General features: G+C 37.0%; 1 protein-coding gene across 1 annotated transcript in view; it reads left to right on the forward strand.

Annotated features, from left to right (window-relative positions):
* Nucleotides 1-19,798, forward strand: part of spata17 (spermatogenesis associated 17) — a 317,410-nt gene that overhangs the window by 64,221 nt on the left and 233,391 nt on the right. The window contains exon 7 of the mRNA XM_048536385.2: nucleotides 10,714-10,914. Coding sequence (XP_048392342.1) covers nucleotides 10,714-10,914 — 201 coding nt within the window. The remainder of the gene's footprint in view (nucleotides 1-10,713; nucleotides 10,915-19,798) is intronic.

A 19,798-nucleotide genomic window follows, 5' to 3' on the forward strand; every position in this document is an offset into this window, starting at 1 on the left:
TTTTTTTGCACATTCTGCTACACTTTCTAGATCCCTACCCATTTTCTTAAACTCTCTATATTCCTTTGTAGTCAGTTCCTCACAACATTTTCTTTTCCTACCTGCCTTTCTGTCATCAGCAAATTTAACAATTATGCCTTCATCCAAATCAGTTACATAAATATTTTAAAAAAAGACCCAGCACTGGTGGCATACCATTGTGGATGTTGGAAATCTGAAATAAAAACAGTAAGTTTTGGAGAATCTAAGTAGGTCTCGCAGCACATATGCACAGGGAAACAGAGTTAATGTTTTGAGTCCGGTATGACATGTATGAAAATGAATGGAACTGGAAAATAGTGTTTTCTTACATTATTTCTAATATCTTCCCTGTGTCAAATGGTAAACTAACTGGCAAGTATTTCCGTATTTATTATTTCTTCTGCATTTTTGTTTGAATGAAGCAGTTACTTCCACTATTTTCCAATCTAACAGAATCTTCCTAGAATCTAGGGAGTTTTGGAAAGTTGAAAACAATGTATCAAGTTACCTTTCCTTTAATACTCCAGGACAAAGTTAACTAGGAATAAGGTAGTCATCAGCTCACAGCTGCAACAATTTGTACAATGCCACTTATTGGATTTTCTCCTTCCCTACCTTTTACTCCTATTTCTAAGATATTAATTGTATACTGTATAGTAAAGACCAATGTCTGTGCAACCAGCTGCCATTGCTTTATTTTCTATTATTAATTTCCCTTATTCACATTCTAAAGGACCAATGCTCACATTGTTACGCCTTTCCTCTTTGAATATCTATCTCAACTTTTGCTGTCTGTATTTATCTTTCTTGTGAGCATTCTATCATACTGTAATTTTTTTTGTTCTCATTAATGTTTTAGTCATCCTTTGCCTTTTTAAAAATATGTCATCCAATCTTATGACTTGTCTCATCATTGTGTAATTATATGCTTTTCCTTTAAATATTGTATCTGCTTTAACATTTTTATTTAAACCATCTGTGGTGGGTTCTCTTGGAATTTTTCAGTGTTGATGGAATGTTTCTATTTTTCATGTTATGAAATATTCCTTAAATGTCTGCAAATGCATCTCTATGGACCTATCCCTTAGCCCAATTGGCCAGTTCACTTTAGCCCCGCTTTCGGGTAGTCATAATTTCCCTTGTTTAATTCTCAAATGCTAGTCTTGGACCCACTAGACTAAAATTATATTTAATTATAATCAAACTCTTGAGCGTGAAGTTTCCTAAACTGTCTACTTAAGATCAGTGCAAACTGTCACAATGTGATATTGGGATTTTCACAGCAGTATTTTGGAAAGTTTCTATAATTTTAAATTGACAGTGCCTGTCTCACTTAGGTTTGTATAAGAAATTTGGATACCATTTCAATTCAATTCCCATTTAGGTTGAAATTGGAAGCAGTTTTGGCCACACTGCAATACTTCACTCCAGTTTCAAGAAGGTCAAGAAGCTGCTTTCTACTTCACAAGTAATTCATCCTCCTTCTGATTCCATCACTGCTATAATGATATAAATTGGCCTTGACTAGATAGGTAAGTAAATTTCATGCTCAGGTAGCTGATTTACTTGCCCAATCTGGCATAAAGGAAGGCAATACTTCTCTTTCATCTAAAGGTGCTGTGATTTTTTTCTCTCTCTGCCTCATGGTCACAGGTCTTCAAACTGCACAACTCTAACCCTTATTTAAGAGGAATGGTACCTCCACCACAAAGAATATTATTAGGATATCAAAACCATTTTTGATTATAGACACATGGCTTCAGGCATGATTTCCAGCAAAATTTTGAAATTCTTAATGTTTTACACAGTTTCTTTGGTGCCAGCTTGGATATTTTAACACTTAACTGGATCCAATTGTTCTAGATTGACAACTGTGTTGAGTATTTTACTTTAGCTTTACAAACTGTTTTGCACATAATCTGCAGGCTATAATTTCACTTCATGAATGAGGAATGCTTTTAAAATAGCTGCAGCATGATATTTTTCTTGGAGATTCATTTTAATACCACAGATATTTTAGGTATACACTCCAGTTTATATTTATATAAATATTAGGATGTTCCTTACATATAAACCACCTAGAATTTTTAAGATCGCAATGACACATAAAATGATGAATAACAGCACTGTATAGAATGTTAATTTCTAAATTAGACATGGAAAAAAATGCAGTTATATATCTACAACATTAAATTGGCCAGTTTTATTAAAGGCTCAGTGCTCCTGAGAGAAGTATAATGTCAAGACTTTCTAGAGCAATTTGATAACTCTCACCTTTTGCCGCACAAGTGGAAAAATGAAGTAATCTGTTAACAAGTTCCAAAAGAGATTTGTATTGGATTTGACTATATTGGATGAACTTGGTTTCAATAAAAACTGAAAGAACTGCGGACGCTGTAAATTAGGAACAAAAACAGAAGTTGCAGGAAAAGCTCAGCAGGTCTGAAAGCATCTGTGAAGAAAAAACTCAGAGTTAACATTTCGGGTCCAGAGACTCTTCCTCGGAACTCGGAACCTACTGAGCTTTTTCAGCAACTTCTGCCTTTATTAACTTTGTCTCAGGCCCACAGATGTTGCCAAACTTGCTGAGTTTCTCAAGCACTTTGTTTTTATTTCAGCCAAAGCCCAGACTGTTTTTCAACTCCAGCAGAAACCATGAAATAATGGATATGTGTGGATACTAAATGGAAATTGATTCAGCTTGGTTTGCTTGACCTGCAAAATTAAGTACTTGTATCTTTTATTCTTTCCACAGAAAATTATGTGGTGGAGTGCAAGAATTCATAAACTAATTAATAAAATACACTAAAGTGAGCACAGCTAAATGGTTGTAACGTCGATATACCAGACATTATGATTATTTACATAATTTTTTAGTTGGGGTGTGGGGTTTAGTGCACTCTTGCAGTGTCGACAATATAGCATGTGAGGTTCTGTGTGAATGCAAAGCTTGATTTCAACAATGAAGCTCATGTATACTGCCAAGACTTTCTGGAGCAAGTTTGATAACCCCATCTCTTCTGCCTCACAAGGGGAAAAATGAAGTTGTCTGCTAACATAATTCAGTGAAGAATTTATATGGGAAAGGACCATTTGCATTATGCAGTGTAGGGTTCTTGAATCTATACGTGTGAACCTTTTAGGAAGAGGTGGGATTAAAGAAACATCTTGAGAAAGGAAAACAATTTGTCATTAATATTGTTTAATAAGAATGAGAACATAGCACAATCTTATAGTGGATTTTATTTTTGTATTTTACCACATTTGATTTCTGGAGTAAATTGCCAGGAAAGCTAAAAATCATATGATTGTTTCTGTGCTTTCCTCTTTTTTTTAAGATTGTTACTGAAAATCATTATACTAGGTACAAATAAGCCAATATGATTCCTGTCTTTACTGAACCATTTTTTTTTAAGTGTATGGCCACTGTCAGATTGATTGTTGAAATCAGCATGCCTTGTTCAGCAATTGATTTTTGGATCCTATTCACTCATTGAAAACAAGTTCTTGACGGAAACACATCTTCGGTGTATGCCATTTCAGGCCCATATCATCTGACTTTGAATTATAAATTCCTTAATGGGTGTTCATTATTATTCCGTCAATTGCCAGGCTTGAACTCATTTCAATTATTCCCTTGTGAATGCAGTTGAATGATCTTTTCACAAATTTTTGACATTTTTCTTAAGGAGAGAAAAATAAGTTCATAAGACAAAATATGAAAGAAAAGTCAACTGTTTGCAACAAAGCAATTTAATGTGGTTCGTGCATATCAAGAATACTTTGGCAATTTCACAACTGAAAAATGTTAATCTCTAACTCAGCCAGAGATAATTGCAACTAATTTAGAAATGTAATTCATTTTTTAAATAATTGTCCTCCATTTATATTAATGAGCCAAGATATTGTTATATAATTTAAAGGAAAAGTAGCCTCTGTTGTGCCACATTCCAAAAGATGAAATGTCATGAATGTGGTTATTTGTGCCTGTTCAGTTTTGTTTTGCAGAACTCAGCTGATAATATATTATAAAAGTGAGTTGATTATGTGATAATCAGTGTTTAAAGGAAGATTTTAAATTTCAATTCCACATTGTGCTGAATTAGATCAGATTTGGGGAGGATCTGTGGGGGGAAGGCTTGGAGGAAGGAACATACCAGATTTGGTGGCAAAAGAATCCAATTCTGTTTACTAGAGATAATGGGAACTGCAGATGCTGGAGAATCCAAGATAATAAAGTGTGAAGCTGGATGAACTCAGCAGGCCAAGCAGCATCTCAGGAGCACAAAAGCTGATGTTTCAGGACTAGACCTCTGATGAAGGGTCTAGGCCCGAAACATCAGCTTTTGTGCTCCTGAGATGCTGCTTGACCTGCTGTGTTCATCCAGCTTCACAATTCTGTTTACTGTCTAACTATCACAGCTGGAAAGTGCATACTTGCAGTGCTATCCTAAATTGTGATACAGGCCAGCAATGACAATAATCTAATGATACTCACTTGACAAATTATGTGAAATTAAACAAACCACCACTGAGTTTGAAATCAGAAAAAAAGACCTGGGGGTTAAAGGTAATTTAATTATGCACTTGAGAGTGCTTTAAAACTTATTAGTTAAAAGACAAGTCTGTCTGCTAGAAGTATTTATTTAGGTTAAAAAAACTCTATTCTTATCTCCAAATTGTTACCATGCACACAAGTAGATTTCTCATTCAATAACTCGACTGTCTTGGAGTGAAATTTCACTTATATTGACAGTGCTTTCCTACCTTAGTCAAGTGCTTTATTTCATAAACACAGCATCATAGTGAATGTCAGCAGGTTATTCTGCCGCTTCCCAGTTGAACTTTATTGAGTATTAAACTGATGCCCTGACTTCCAGAGATGCTCAAATGTGACTATCAAAGATAACCAAGTTCAGGAATCAGAGTATCAAACAGTATTCCAATGTAAAAAAAAAATCAATTGAATAATTCATGACTTGCCAGTTTCAATCTACAAAAAAGGATCAATAAATGGTGGTCCATGATTATGGATGAAGACTTGGAGAAAGTTAACAATTTAAAGTACTTGCGGTCAATGATAGTACAAGATTGAATTTTTAGAAGTGGCAGTTAAGTGACGGATTAGCTCTGGTTGAAGTACTAGTGGAGCATCATGTAATAGAAAAATATCACTGAAGCTTACAATGGTAGTGATATCAAACTTGTTTAATTGTGCAGAAATTTAGGCAATATCTAGAAGAAAGAACAATGACTAGATATGGAAACTGAGACGGGTGGATAGAGTAATGAAAAAGAGCAATGTCAGGAATGAATATATCAGAGGCTCAGTAAAGATTGTGGGAGCATAAAAGAAAGTAGCTGAAGTGATACAATCATTTGTAATGGAAAGACAGTAAATGTGATGAGGTGTATAATCGGACTACCAGGAAGCAGAAGAGGAAGGCCAAAGGCTAGATTGAAAAACACATTTTGATGATCAATTTAAAAAAGCAGGACTGGAAGAGGATTGGGTGGTTGCAAGGAGATGGAGAAGTGTGAATAACCAGTGGTGACCCCAACTTCCCCAACAGGGGAAGCCAAAGAAGATGCTGCAAATCCTGTAAGATGGACATAGTAATATGAATCTATAATGCTAAAAATTACAACTTCCATCAGTCTAGGAAAGTAACTAAGTTTACATTCTAAAAGAGTTACATATTTGTAATTTCCCTGTGAGATCGTAATAATGTTGGAGATTTGATGAAGGTGTGATTCTTCTAAGTGTTTCTTGCTTAAACCCATTATTATGTTTAGTGTAAAGCTTTGTTCCTATTCCAGATATCAAGTCCTGCCTATGCTTTCACAATTCAGTTCTTAACGACCACTATGTAAATCATCAGATCTTCATTGGATCTGATATGGGTTATGTTAAAATATTTGAAGCTTCTAAAAATATCTCTGACACTACTTGGAAAGATATTTCCTTTTATCACCCTACTTTTAGGCTGGATTTGTAGGGCTGATTAACATTTGTATATCATCTACATTTATGATCAGTCTTGTTGATCTTTTGTCCAGGCTCTTAACATTAATGAATTTCAAGGAACGTTGACGTAGATATAAGGTAATAGCTTTTTGAGAATTCAGTAAAGTTCAGATCTTATTAACAGCTCAAATCCTTAGTAATTTGAATGTTTAACTTCACTTTAACTGATTCCAATTTTATAAAATCCTCAGTTTACTGTATTAAAGTGAACAGATAATCAATGTTGACAGTGATGGATAGCAAAAAACCAGGGTACGAGATGCCTAAACTCTCTGTAGTCTCGGTTTCAAATTTATAGTTATTGTTGTCATTTGATTACATTCTCTGAAGTAACATCTCATAAATACTCCAAAAGGATTTGTGCATGTGAGTGTAATTTTACGTTATTATTCAATAAAAATGTTAATGTTTCCTTTTTTACCCAAACTTTCCAAGCTGAGATGTAAACTAATTTGTTGAATTTCAACACCTCAGAGTTTTACAAATATGGCGTGGAATATTTTGGGGCAGACAAATTAACTAAGTTGATATTTCTTCAGTCACACTCAATACATTATAGCATCATCAGACTTGGACAGCATATACTCTGCAAAGAAAAGACTGAGCAGTTAGCACCATTGCTATCTCAGTCATAACTTCAGCGGAGCAAGGGGTATGCTAACAGGAATCATACATACATTCTAATTTCATTGGCTTACAATCAATGCTAAGCCAATGATGCCGGCACTGCCTTAACCATATTGATGAGGTGGGTGATGGCTATATGCTGAGAGGCCTACCATGTGGTGAACTGGTCAGTGGGCCCAGAGAAAACAGAGCCCAGCAAAAACTCCACCTTTCCCAATGTCGTATTCTGCAACAAATACTGCAGAAAATATGCACCAAGACACATCTTGTTTTACACACAGTTGACTACCACTGCATAAACAATCATTTTATGAGATAAGACTGTCAAAGATACTAATTTTTCATATAACCTTGCATAAAGTCAAAATGGTGAATTATTTTACCTAGCACTACTCTCCTTCACAGAAAACTTCATACTGAACAAAATGATGTACAAATTGCTCAACGTTATTTGGCATCAAATCAATGTACCACATTCAAATACATGTTCCTTACCAAATGATCCTCTAACCTTGGATCAAAAGTATCTGTTACCCTTCCCAGCTGATGCTAAAATCTATTAAAATGTGTATGTTTGACTTCCAGTCTGTCATTCCCAAATTTGTGCTGTACATAACATTTTCAGTGAGCATTCAAATCATTTGCCTATTAAAACTGGGAATAAGTAGTTAAATATATTCCTTTAAAGGCAACACGTAAACTACATCCAGGAGTGCTGTATTCAATCATTCTGTGTACAGAAACTGAATGATTTCACATGTAGTATAGAGCTAAGATGATGTATTTATAATTGTGCTATCATTTCAGCTATCCCAACAGCGCTTTTTAGAAACTATGCATCTTTTATGGAATAACTATTAGTTTAATTGTACATACAGCATCAGCTGAGCTGTAATGTTTTTGACTTAGATGTTAAGTTAGGCACATCTGATGTACAACGACAGCAGCATGTGCGTCTTTTTTATTTTGCAGTGCCTTAAATTACACTGGCATAAATTAGGCTTTAAAAAGCCAAAAATCCTCATTTGCAAATCAGCGTCATGTGACAAGCAGAAGATTATCCTTTTAATACATTACTAGAGCTTCTAAAATTAGCACATAGAGCTGTTTGTTGAATTGCAAACTACAAAGCATTGTGTGCAATAGGTACTATGTATTTGAACAGGTGTATTGTAAAGATAGGCACTTCAATCAAGTAATCAGTTTTGAATGCTGCTCATAGAAAGCAATTAATTGTGTCTGTTAACATTTTTTTCATAGAATTTTGAACAAGCTATAATAAAGGCTAATTTGTTGTAAAGCAAAAATTATAATAACACAACAATTGCTGCTTGTCAACCTGTTAAAATAATTTGTGGCATAAGAGCACAATGCAGCCAAATATATTCTTCAAATCTGCAATATCCATTTTGAGTAGATTATGTATCAACTTAAGTTTAATCAATTGTTACTTCCAAATCATTTTATGATATAGCCATTCTTAAAGGTAATTTTAAAAAATTGCCAAAATAACTAATTATAGTGAAAAATTAAATAGCTTTCAAGAAGATATTTCAATTAAGTACAAGTGACTGAAATTGTTCCTAATTGGATATATTTCAAAATAATTTTTAAAAATTAATTTTGGAATGTAATGCTTTATATTTGCTATATAATGTCTTTGCTAGAAAATGCCAACAGTATAATTAGTTGGGAGTAGCTCAACTTGTGTGAATTTAAATTTAATTATCTTCCTAGATTAATTATTGGTATTGGCTTGACAGTATCATGAATATGTTCCTTTATATGTGCTGTGTTGCATACTTTAATGTTCAGGACAACTACATGAACATTGTAGGTAATTTGAGTTACTAAAAAAGTTTGTGCACTCTCCAACGACAAAATTTCATTAATGAAAACAAAGAATGAATCTGAAACAGCAGAAAAGAATGCAAAATATAACATGAAAATGCATTTAGCTCCAAAGATAGTTTAATAATGTTTCAATGCAAAACGTAACAGCAAATACAGCATAGAGTTTCTGATACTTAAATTACTATTATCTATCTCAGGAAACAAAACAAAAACAGATTATGGTAGAAATATTATACCTTTAGTTTAGTTATTATTTAGTATATTGTAAAGGAATTGATGTAATGTTAAGAATAACTTTAATTAGGGGGTTAAAGATAATGACAAAAATGATGGCTATTCATAGAATCTCAATTGAAGCAATACTTATTTTAACTTATAGCTGAGATTGCACACAAAAACTCTGCCTCTCTGTAAACTGCACATTCAAACCATAACATTTTTGTTTTCTTCATAGATTAACCAAAAGAACCAATTATAAAATGCTACTGATCTTCCTGCTCTACTTAATTCTCATTACTGTAATAATTTCAAGTATTTGTAATAGAACATTTAGGTACCCTTTAGAAGATTGACTAGTTCTAAAATCAGTTTCCTCTTCCAGTAGGCATATTTATACATAAAATGCATAAGATTACTTGTGATTGATATGTTTTAAATTTAATTCAAATTTGGCTTAATTTTCAGGGTTTTTTGGGAAGTATATGGTTTATCTCCATGTTTCAAACTGTACCTTTAGTAATTTGAAGAAGTAAAAGTCATAGTATTAGGTCATCTCTACTTCTCAAGTGGCTTGCTTGAGCAATTACTTTCTGCATTAATTATGGTATTTGTTTAATTAATCTTTACAAAGCATTTGCGTGATGAAAGAATGTACGTGCATGGCAATGTATAATTTCAGTTCTCTCAGGAATACCTGTAAATGTTTACAACTATTCAGTTAAAAGTGTAATTGTACACTTGGCAAGCAGAAATGCTACTTTTTGAGTTTTCACTGAGAATAATTAAATCTTGAATATCTTACTGCATGTTGGAATGTGACAATGTGCTAACAATCCACCTTCTTCTTAACATCAGGTCAATTATTTGCTGAGCGGGATTTTTGTAAATCTCGTGGCAGTTGCATGTCTTGATAATTATGATGAAGTATGTTGGTCAGTGTTGATTCAGCAATCCTATCTCTGGCAAATACTTCATTCACTGATCTCCTTCATGCTCTTCTTTACGGTCATTAAACTTCTTGTGCCTTTTCTTCCCATCCCCTGTGGCCCTAATTATAAAAGGCCTATATGAAAAACATCTAGATCGGGGAGGAAGCTGATTGATGGATTGATAGCTCTGCAAAAGAGTCCAGACTTTAAATGCTATTCAGTGGATGACTAGCCAACAAAAGGCACGTTTGCAGATATGCTTGACCTGGTGCAATTAATATTCTAGTTCATGCATGAATTCCTCTGATGGAGGGGGACTTAAAGTGCCAAAAGTGTGTCTCCTGCATAACTCATTTTCTCTTACATGACAATCAGAATTTTATACTTAAAAATATCATTGTTTTCACAGCTCATTTGCCCCACTGTGTGATCAGTACACTAGCTAGAAGTAGAACTTGATGCAGAGAGGTCAGAAGGAAGCTATTAACAGGGTCGCTCCTGAGAATTCAACAGCTTTATTGAGTTCAGTTTTAGCTTGAATGTACAGCATGAACCCAGGTGTGTTTTTTTTTAACAGCAAGTGCAGATTTCCCCAAAGTCTTTATCGGTTTAGAAAATTGCCAAAGAAAATAGATTCCCAGGCCACTGCTGGCAAAAGGCTGCTCAAGTTTGTGACAAAACTTGAATGGTTAGGAAGAAATATGTGACTTGCGCAGAAGCATTTAGCATATGGTGCTTTAGAATTTTGACACAAATCTGTAATTTCTTCTGATTGATTAAACTTGATGTGAGGTTGTAATATGCCATTCAGAGTTTGTATGAATAATAGTTTAATGCCAAATATAGTTCCATTTTCATTGCTCCAATGTATTTATGGAACTATTTATTGGTACATTAGTTCATGAAATACATCTAAACATGGTTCTCGTAAGTTGTACAGTTCATTTTCATTTTCAGGTTGTTGCATGTTTTAAGTTTAAATTGTTATGCATTGCTTTATAGCTGTGAGTTAATACTTGCTACCTTTCTACCTAGCTTCCAGGTATATATAACTCTCCATATTTGCTGTGCCCAAATGAGATGGAGTGCAGGTTGCAACAAGTCAGGCCATTGACTCCCAATGCATCTCGGAAAAAGGACATCACTGAGGATCTTGTGGATCCATCAATACCTGAAATTCCATGCACCTCTCCTCAGTTAGGGCTACTGCCACCTGTAGGCAGGAAGAAACCACAGGTATGTTCTTCTGTCATGGAGCAGTGTTGACTTTTTTAATAAAAAGGGTTATTTTAGTTTTGTTTTTTTCCAGTTAATGTCACAAATGGTTCTCAATTGATCATAATACACATAATCACAGACTTATACAACATTAATGATTCATAGAAAGCCCCTACATCATCTTTGCTTATATTAATGTTAAATGTAATTGTAAGAACAAAATAGAGGTAAATTTGATGTTAGGTATTTTATACTCTTACGTGATAATATTAAGTCAAAAAAATATGAATTATTGACAGAAAACATGTTGCAATTTTTTCTTTAGTTTTGCATCATTACCATGATTCGCTTTAAAGCTCATTCTATTGTTTTTCCTCATGTGAGAGTTTAGTTCAATACATAAAAGGCATTGTTAATTACAGTGTGGGGAAATCAGTTTAGGAATTAGATGAAATATTTTTCAGTAGTACATTAAAACTAGTTTATGTGCTTCAACTGTCAACAAAATATGTAATTGGTGATTGATTTCATTACTATCAACTAGTGTAAATGTTCTTAAGTAATACAAGTAATATCATTTCTAAAGTCACATGGGGTCCAGGGTGTGTTAGCTAGATGGATAAAAAACTGGCTGGGCAACAGGAGACAGAGGGTAGTAGTAGAAGGGAGTTTCTCAAATTGGAGACCTGTGACCAGTGGTGTTCCACAGGGATCTGTGCTGGGACCACTGTTGTTTGTGACATATGTAAATGATCTGGAGGAAGGTGTAGGTTTTCTGATCAGCAAGTTTGCTGATGACACTAAGATTGGTGGAGTAGCTGGTAGTGAAGGGGACTGTCAGAAATTACAGCAGCATATAGATAGACTGGAGAGTTGGGTAGATAAATGGCACATGGAGTTCAATCTGGGCAAATGCAAGGTGATGCATTTTGGAAGATCAAATTCAAGGGCGAACTATACAGTAAATGGAAAAGCCCTAAGGAAAATTGATGAACAGAGAGATCTGGGTGTTTAGGCCCATTGTTCCCTGAAGGTGACAACGCAGGTCAATAGGATGGTCAAGAAGGCATATGGCATGCTTTCCTTCATCAGACAGGGTATTGAGTACAAGAGTTGGCAGGTCATGTTGCAGTTGTATAGGACTTTGGTTCGGCCACATTTGGAGTACTGTGTGCAGTACTGGTCGCCACATTACTAAAAGGATGTGGATGCTTTGGAGAAGGTGCAGAGGAGGTTCATCAGGATGTTGCCTGGTATGGAGAGTGCTAGCTATGAAGAGAGGTAGAATAGATTAGGATTATTTTCATTAGAAAGATGGAGATTGAGGGGGGACCTGATTGAGGTCTACAAAATCATGAGGGGTATAGACAGAGTGGATTGCAAAAAGCTTTTTCCCAGAGTGGGGGACTCAATTACTAGTGGTCATGAGTTCAAAGTGAGAGGAGGAAAGTTTAAGGGAGATATGCGTGGAAAGTTCTTTGCACAGAGGGTGGTGGGTGCCTGGAACGCGTTGCCAGCGGAGGTGGTAGACGCAGACACGTTAGCGTCTTTTAAGATATATTTGGACAGGTACATGGATGGACAGGGAGCAAATGGACACAGACTGTTTGAAAATAGATGACAGGTTCGACAGAGGATCTCGATCGGCGCGGGCTTGGAGGGCCAAAGGGCCTGTTCCTGTGCTGTAGGTTTCTTTGTTTCTTTGTTAAAATATACTCCAGATTCCCTGGCCCATTAATGGTACCAAATATTAACTGTTTTTATTTTCCATTTGATTTTAATGTAAAACTAATTTTAAAAGGAATTTAAGAACAACCCAGTATGAATTTTGATTATTATAACCAGATTAGGAGAGATGTTGATGTACTGGACTATTAAACCAATGAACCAGGCTAATGTTGTGTGGACATTAGTTCAATGTTTAACTCAACAGCTGTTGGCATTTAAATTCAATAAGTAATCAGGAAATATAAAGCTAGTGACCATGAAACTGTTTTTGATTCTCACAAAAATCTACGTGGCTTACTAATATCCTTTAAAGAAAGAAATCTGTGATTTTTATCTGGTCTGGCTGATATGTGAAGTGAGAAGTAACATATTAGACTTAATGTTGTTTGCTTCTGTCTGCATAGATTCAGCTGTACCTACTGAGTTTCTCCAGCATTTTCTTTGTTTTTATTTCAGGTTCCCAGCATCTACACTATATTGCAAATATCACACTTCAAATTTATTTTGTTACTTATGTATCTATCTGGATAATGCGCTCAAGTCTCTGGACTACAACTTGAACCTATAATCTTTTAATTTAGAGGCAAGAGTGCTATTTATGCATCATATAAATGACGTGAGGTTATCAGTGTTGCACCTCTAGCCAAAAAGTATTTTAGCACTCAACTAACTTTGACAAATCTAGTAAAATAATTGATTGTTTTCTCTTGCTTTGTAGCCACCTTCATGGCAGTGCTTCTGACATTGATGCTCTTAATCAACTCTTTCCATTGCTTCCCAAGTAGATGTTTGGAGGACTTTCTGACCCAAGCAATGAAGGATGTCTATTTTTCATTCCACTTCCTGTACACAAGACTTTTGGTGCACCATCTGAGAATCTTGGTTGCCAAGTGTTTCTTTTATTTAGTCATCCCTTCCAGAAATTATGGCAGTTTTTGCAGTGACATCACAGCTGTCATTTGAGAGATAACAAAGTGTGAAGCTGGATGAACACAACAGGCCAAGCAGCATCTCAGGAGCACAAAAGCTGATGTTTCGGGCCTAGACTCTCAGATGAAGGGTCTAGGCCCGAAGCATCAGCTTTTGTGCTCCTGAGATGCTGCTTGGCCTGCTGTGTTCATCCAGCTTCAAGCTTTGTTATCTTGAATTCTCCAGCATCTACAGTTCCCATTATCTCTGTCATTTGAGAGATGATGGCTGACTTCTAAGTGGTATCCTGGATTCCCAACATTACCACTAACCCTACCCTTCTCTTCCCCTTTCCAACAAGTCTATAGTCATCCTGAAGGAACATCATATCAAACTCAAAACATTACCCGTGTTTCTCTCCCTGCTGAAGCTGCCAGTCTTGCTTTCTCCATTTTTTCTGTTTTGATTTCAGATTTCCAACATCAGCAGTATTATACTTTTATTTAGCTGTTCTTTTAGATTTTGTTTTTAATAAGTATTCAGATTATCTAATTGAATTATGTTTTCGTAAAATAGAGACTGAATGTTTAAATTTACTTTTAAAATACAGTTTTCTCCACACAAATGTGCTAAGACATTATTTGTCTATCTATATGGAATATTTGTCTTTTAAAAATTAGTTCATGGGATGCAGGCATCCTGGCTGAGGCAGTATTTATTGCCCATGCTTAATTGTCCAGAGGTCATAGTGGTATAATCACATTGCTATGGGTTTGGAGTCATGTAAGACAGACCAGATAAGATTGGCAGATGTCTATCCTTAAGGACATGAGCAAACCAGATGGGTTTTTAATCATGTCTTTGACATATAACCAGCTTTTTATCCCAGATTATTAATGAATTCAACTTTCACTATCTGCTATAATATGTTACGGACCCATATCCCCAGAACATTGACCTGTGATTCTGGATTACTAGTCTAGTGACATTACTACTGTGCTACCATCTTTCCTCTTATTCATGTTGCACTTACTCTTTAGAGTATCTGTAGTGATTGTAACAAGGTCAGCCAGCTGGACATCATAGAGAATGAGTTCCCTGTTTGGGGCTGTTAATCTGGTCCAATCAGGAAGCTCTGGCTGACCGATAAAAAGAGAAATGTCAGAGATTCTGGTACTCTGTGTGCTGACTCTAATGACGCTGTGCCAAAGTTAAGGACATTACACGTATAGATAAAGAGTGACTTGGTGATGGGATACCAGCCTCTGTGAATTACTTCAGTAGCAATAAGAGTTAAACAGATTCCTAAAGAAACTTGCTTGCAACAGTTGTCTTTGAGTGGAGTAAGCATTTTTGCATTATGCCATTATTTGGCAAGCTTGACTCGTTCAACCCTGCCATCGAAGAATGGGCCCAGTATGTGGAAAGAATGCATTATTTTTTTCTGGACAAACGATATTGGAGCAGATGAAAAGCAACAATTAATTGTCCTCACGGCTTGTGGATCTGCATTTTTTTCAGTTATTAGTACCCTAACTTGCCCTGAGGCATCAGGTACTAAATTTTTTCACAAGGGGACAGATTTAGTTATGACTCCAAGCCTCCTTCAATACTGAGACACTATTGTTTCACTTTGCAATTCAAGAATCGGGTGAATCCATGCCAGGATTTTTGACTAGATTAAGGTGACTGGCAGATGCAGTTGGCTTTGGTTTATCCCTGAATGAGATGCTTAGAGACCAATTGCTTTGTGGGATTAATGATGCAACCATTGCAAAAGAACCTACTATCTGATGCCCAATTGGACTGCAAGCAGGCACTACAATTGGCATTATCATTGGAGAATGTAGCAAGTAAAACGTATGAGTTGCAGTATATTCAAGGATATATGTCCCATTGAAAAGATAGGCAGGTGGGCAGAGAGGATGGGGTTGCCTTCTTAGTAAGAAATGAAATTAAATCAACAGTAAGAAACAAAGTAGGGTCAGATGGTATAGAATCTATGTGGATAGAGTTAAGGAACAGCAGAGGTAAAAAAATGTCCGTAGTTGGACTTATGTACAGGCCTCCAAGCAGTAGTCAGCAGCTGGGGTGCAAGATTCACCAGGAGATAGAAAAGGTGTGTAAGAAAGGCAGTCACAGGGATCATAGGGGATTTCAATATGCAGACAGATTGGGAAATTTGTGGATTGCAAGAAAAGGGATTTGTGCAATGTCTATGAGATGGCTTTTTGGAGCAGCTTGTGGTTGAGCCCACTAGGGAACAGGCAATACTGGATTTAGTGTTGTACAATGAGGTAGACTTGATAAAGGGAGCTTAAAGTGAACGAACCCTTAGGAGGCAGTGATCATAGTATGATTGAATTTACTCTGCAATTCAAGAGGGAAAAGATAAAATCAGGGGTGACGGTATTACAGGTAAATAAAGGCAACTATATTGGCATGAGGGAGGAGCTGGGCAGAATTGACTGGGAGAGGAACCTAGCAGGGAAGACTGTGGAACAGCAATGGTAGGAGTTTCTAGGAGTAGTTCAGGAGACCCAGCAAAAATTCCACCCTAGGCAAAAGAAGCATGATGAAGGGAGGATGAAGCAACCATGGCTGACTAGGGAAGTCAGGGATAGCATGAAAGCAAAAGAGAACATTTATAATTTGGGTGATGGGCAATGAAAAAACAGAAGATTGAGAAGCTTACAAAGACCAACAGAGAGCAACAAAGAAAAGAAATAAGGAAGGAGAAGATTAAATATGATGGTAAAAGTGGACATTCTAGAAAATGATGCTGGAGCGACAGTAATGGGGAACAAGGAAATGGCTGAGGAACTGAATAATTACTTTGCATCAATCTTCACAGTGGAAATATCCAAGTAATATCCAAAAAATTTAAGAGAGTCAGAGGCAGAGCTGAGTTTGGTGGCCATCACCAAGGAGAAGGTGCTAGAAAAACTGAATGGCCTGAAGGTGGATAAGCCACGAGGACCAGATGGACTACACACCAGCGTTCTTAAGGAGATAGCTAAAGAGATAGTGGAGGCGTTCGTCGTGATCTTTTATGAATCTCTAGAGTCAGAGAGGGTCCCAGAGGACTAAAAAACCATTAATGTGATACCCTTGTTGAAAAAGGGAATAAAGCCAAAGACAGAAATGTATAGGCCCATTAGCCTAACCTCAGTCTTGGGTAAGATTTTGGACACTGTTGTGTAGGATGAAATTTCTAAATCCTTAGAAGTGCATGGTAAAATGGGGCAAAGTCAACATGGCTTCAACAAAGGAAGTCCTGCCTGACAAATCTGTTAGAATTCTTTGAGGAAGTAACGAACAAGATAGACCAAGGAGAGCCAATGAATGTCACCTGCTTGAACTTCAAGAAGGCCTTTGAGAAAGTGCTGCACAGGCGGCTGCTGAGTAAGAGAAGGGCCCGTGGTGTTCGAGGCAACATAAAAGATTGGCTGTCCGGCAGAAAGCAGAGAGTGGGATTAAAAGGGTCTTTCTCAGGATGGCAGCCTGTGACAAGTGGTGTTCCGCAAGGGTCAGAGTTGGGACCATAACTCTTCACTTTATACATTAATGATCTAGATGAAGGAGGTGAGGGCATTCTGGCTAAGTTTGCAAATGGTACAAATGTAGGTGGAGGGCCAGGTAGTATTGAGGATGCGGGGAGGCTGCAGAGGATTTGGACAGGTTAGGAGAGTGGGCAAAGAAGTGGCAGATGGAATACAACATGGGAAAGTGTAAGGTCATGACTTTGGTAAGAAAAATAGAAGCGTGGACTGTTTTATAAATGGGGAGAAAATTCAGAAATCTGAAGGGCAAAGAGACTTGAGAGTTCTAGTCCAGGATTCTCTTAAAGTAAACTTGCAGTTAGGAAGGCAAATACAACTTTGGCATTTATTTTGAGCGGACTTGAATATAAAAGCAGAACGTACTTCTGAGGCTCTATAAGGCTCTGTTCAGGCCACATTTCGAGTATTGCTTCCTGTTTTGGGCCGCATATCTCAGGAAGGATGTATTGGCCCTGGAGGGGGTTCAGAGGAGCTTCACAAGAATTATCCCAGGAATGAAAAGTTTAACATATGAAGAACGTTTGAGGACTCTGGGTGTATACCCGATGGAGTTTTAGAAGGATGAGGGGGTGTCTAATTGAAACTTACAGAACACTGAATGGCCTGGACAGAATGGAAGTTGGGAAGATGTATCCATTGGTAAGAGAGACTAGGACCCAAGGGCACAGCCTTTAAGTAAAGGGAAGACCTTTTACAACAAAGATAACAAAAAACCTCTTCAGAGAGTGAGTGGTGAAAGTATAGAATGGACTGCCATAGAAGACTGTGGAGGCCAGATCATTGAGTATATTTAAGATGGAGATTGACAATCAGCGATGTGTCTATGGGATCAAGGATTATGGTGACAAAGTGGGGGAATGGACTTGAGAAACTCAGAAGCCATGATTGAATGGCGAAGTAGACTCGATAGGCTGAATGGCCTAATTTTTGCTCCTACGTGTTATAGTCTTATGGTCTTGTTCTGATAGACGTAGCACTGCCCATCAGTCTGACTAAGCCTTGGGAATGCTGCTTGAGTACAAGCAAGTGTATTGCCTCACTCAGGACGTATCCTGATTGGAGGAACTTTATGTCGGGCCACAGCAAAACCCCAAAGCAATGCCAAGCCTCTGCCAGATGCTTAAAATTTTCTTCAGAATCCAGGCCAGCAAGCCATTATTGTTGCTGCTAGTATGCAGATTTGAGACAGCAATAGAATCCTATCAGAACTAAATTAAGTAAGATGTTATAAGTCAAAATCCAGGAGAATGCAAACCTTGGAACGCCCACCTATGTCTGGATTGGAACAGTTAAATTGCTTAGCAACATCCAAACTAGAACCGATCAAAATAAACATCTAGTTAAATGGTCATCTGTTCCTAATGGAATTCAATACCAGCGCGGCTGTTTCAGTGATTGCAGAACTAGCTTTTAACAAGATTCGCTCTGCACCCCAGGCTTTAAGCTTGTGTGAGGCCTTGGCTAGGCTGAGAATCTGTAACTGCAGAACTTTTACAGATTAAGGGGACGACTTCAGTTCTGGTCTCTTACGAAAAGCAGTTTGTTCAGTTACCACTGATTGCAGTAAAAGGCTTGGGGCTAAGCTAGGTAGAGTGAAATTGATTGAGAGAGATTCACCTAGATAGGCTCAACATTTTTCAATTAGAAAATGGCTGCCTGAGAGATGTTCTAATGAAATACCCAGACGTCTTCCAGGAAGGTCTAGGGTCTATGAGAAGAGCCGAGGCTACCTTACATGTTGACGAGGAACTGTTCCACAATTCTGCAAGGCCCATCCAGTACCATTTGCCCTACTGACAAAAGTAGAGGCAGAAATCAGAGGACTGGAAAGTGATGGAATCATCAAACCTTCCCAATTTGCAAAATGGACAACAACAATCCTACAGATTTTGAAGGCTGATGGGGCAGTTTGCCTTTGTGGGGATTTTAAACAAATAGTAAACCACTTCTAGCAACTGGGTAAATACCCAAACACTCAAATGGAGTATATATATACAAAGCAGACAGGAGGGGCTGTCATTCATGAAGCTAAACATGAGCTCCACTTACAATTGCTGTTAGATTAGGATTCCCAGAGGTGTGCTGCAATTAATACCCATGAGGGTTTGTATGAATATATGAGATTGCCATTTGGGGTATTGTTAGCCTGTTCAATTTTTCAGCAGATGATGGAGAACATTTTGCAAGTTCTACCTCAAGTTGCCATTTATTTAGATGACATGCTACTAACAGGGAAGGATAATAGGAACTGTTGGAGAACTTAGGCATAGTCCTTGGATGATTTTCTGAGGCAAGCATATGCCAAGAAGCGAAAAATATGTGTTCAAAGCACCTTAAGTGACCAACCTGGGCCTCAGAGTCAACAAGACCAGGTTACACCCATTGGAAGATAAAGTGGAGTAATGAAAAGTGCCTCAGCTCCCACGTCAACCCAGGAGTTTAGTCATTTCTTGGGCTGGTAAATTTATTATGGAAAGTTCAATCATAACCTGGCCCCTAACCTGGCACCTTTACATCAACTCCTAATAAAGGCTAATGCAAATGTAAATATGTCCAGGTAGAGAAAGAAAGATTGGCGGTCATAATGGGAGTTAGGAAGTTCCACCAATACCTTTACTGACAAAAATATGTGATACTTACAGACCCAAAACCATTATTACGTCTACTTTAAAAGGACAAAACAGTGCCGGTCATAGCTTCAA

The sequence above is a fragment of the Stegostoma tigrinum genome, chromosome 9 (genome assembly GCF_030684315.1).
Source record: "Stegostoma tigrinum isolate sSteTig4 chromosome 9, sSteTig4.hap1, whole genome shotgun sequence".
In the NCBI taxonomy this organism is placed as follows: domain Eukaryota; kingdom Metazoa; phylum Chordata; class Chondrichthyes; order Orectolobiformes; family Stegostomatidae; genus Stegostoma; species Stegostoma tigrinum.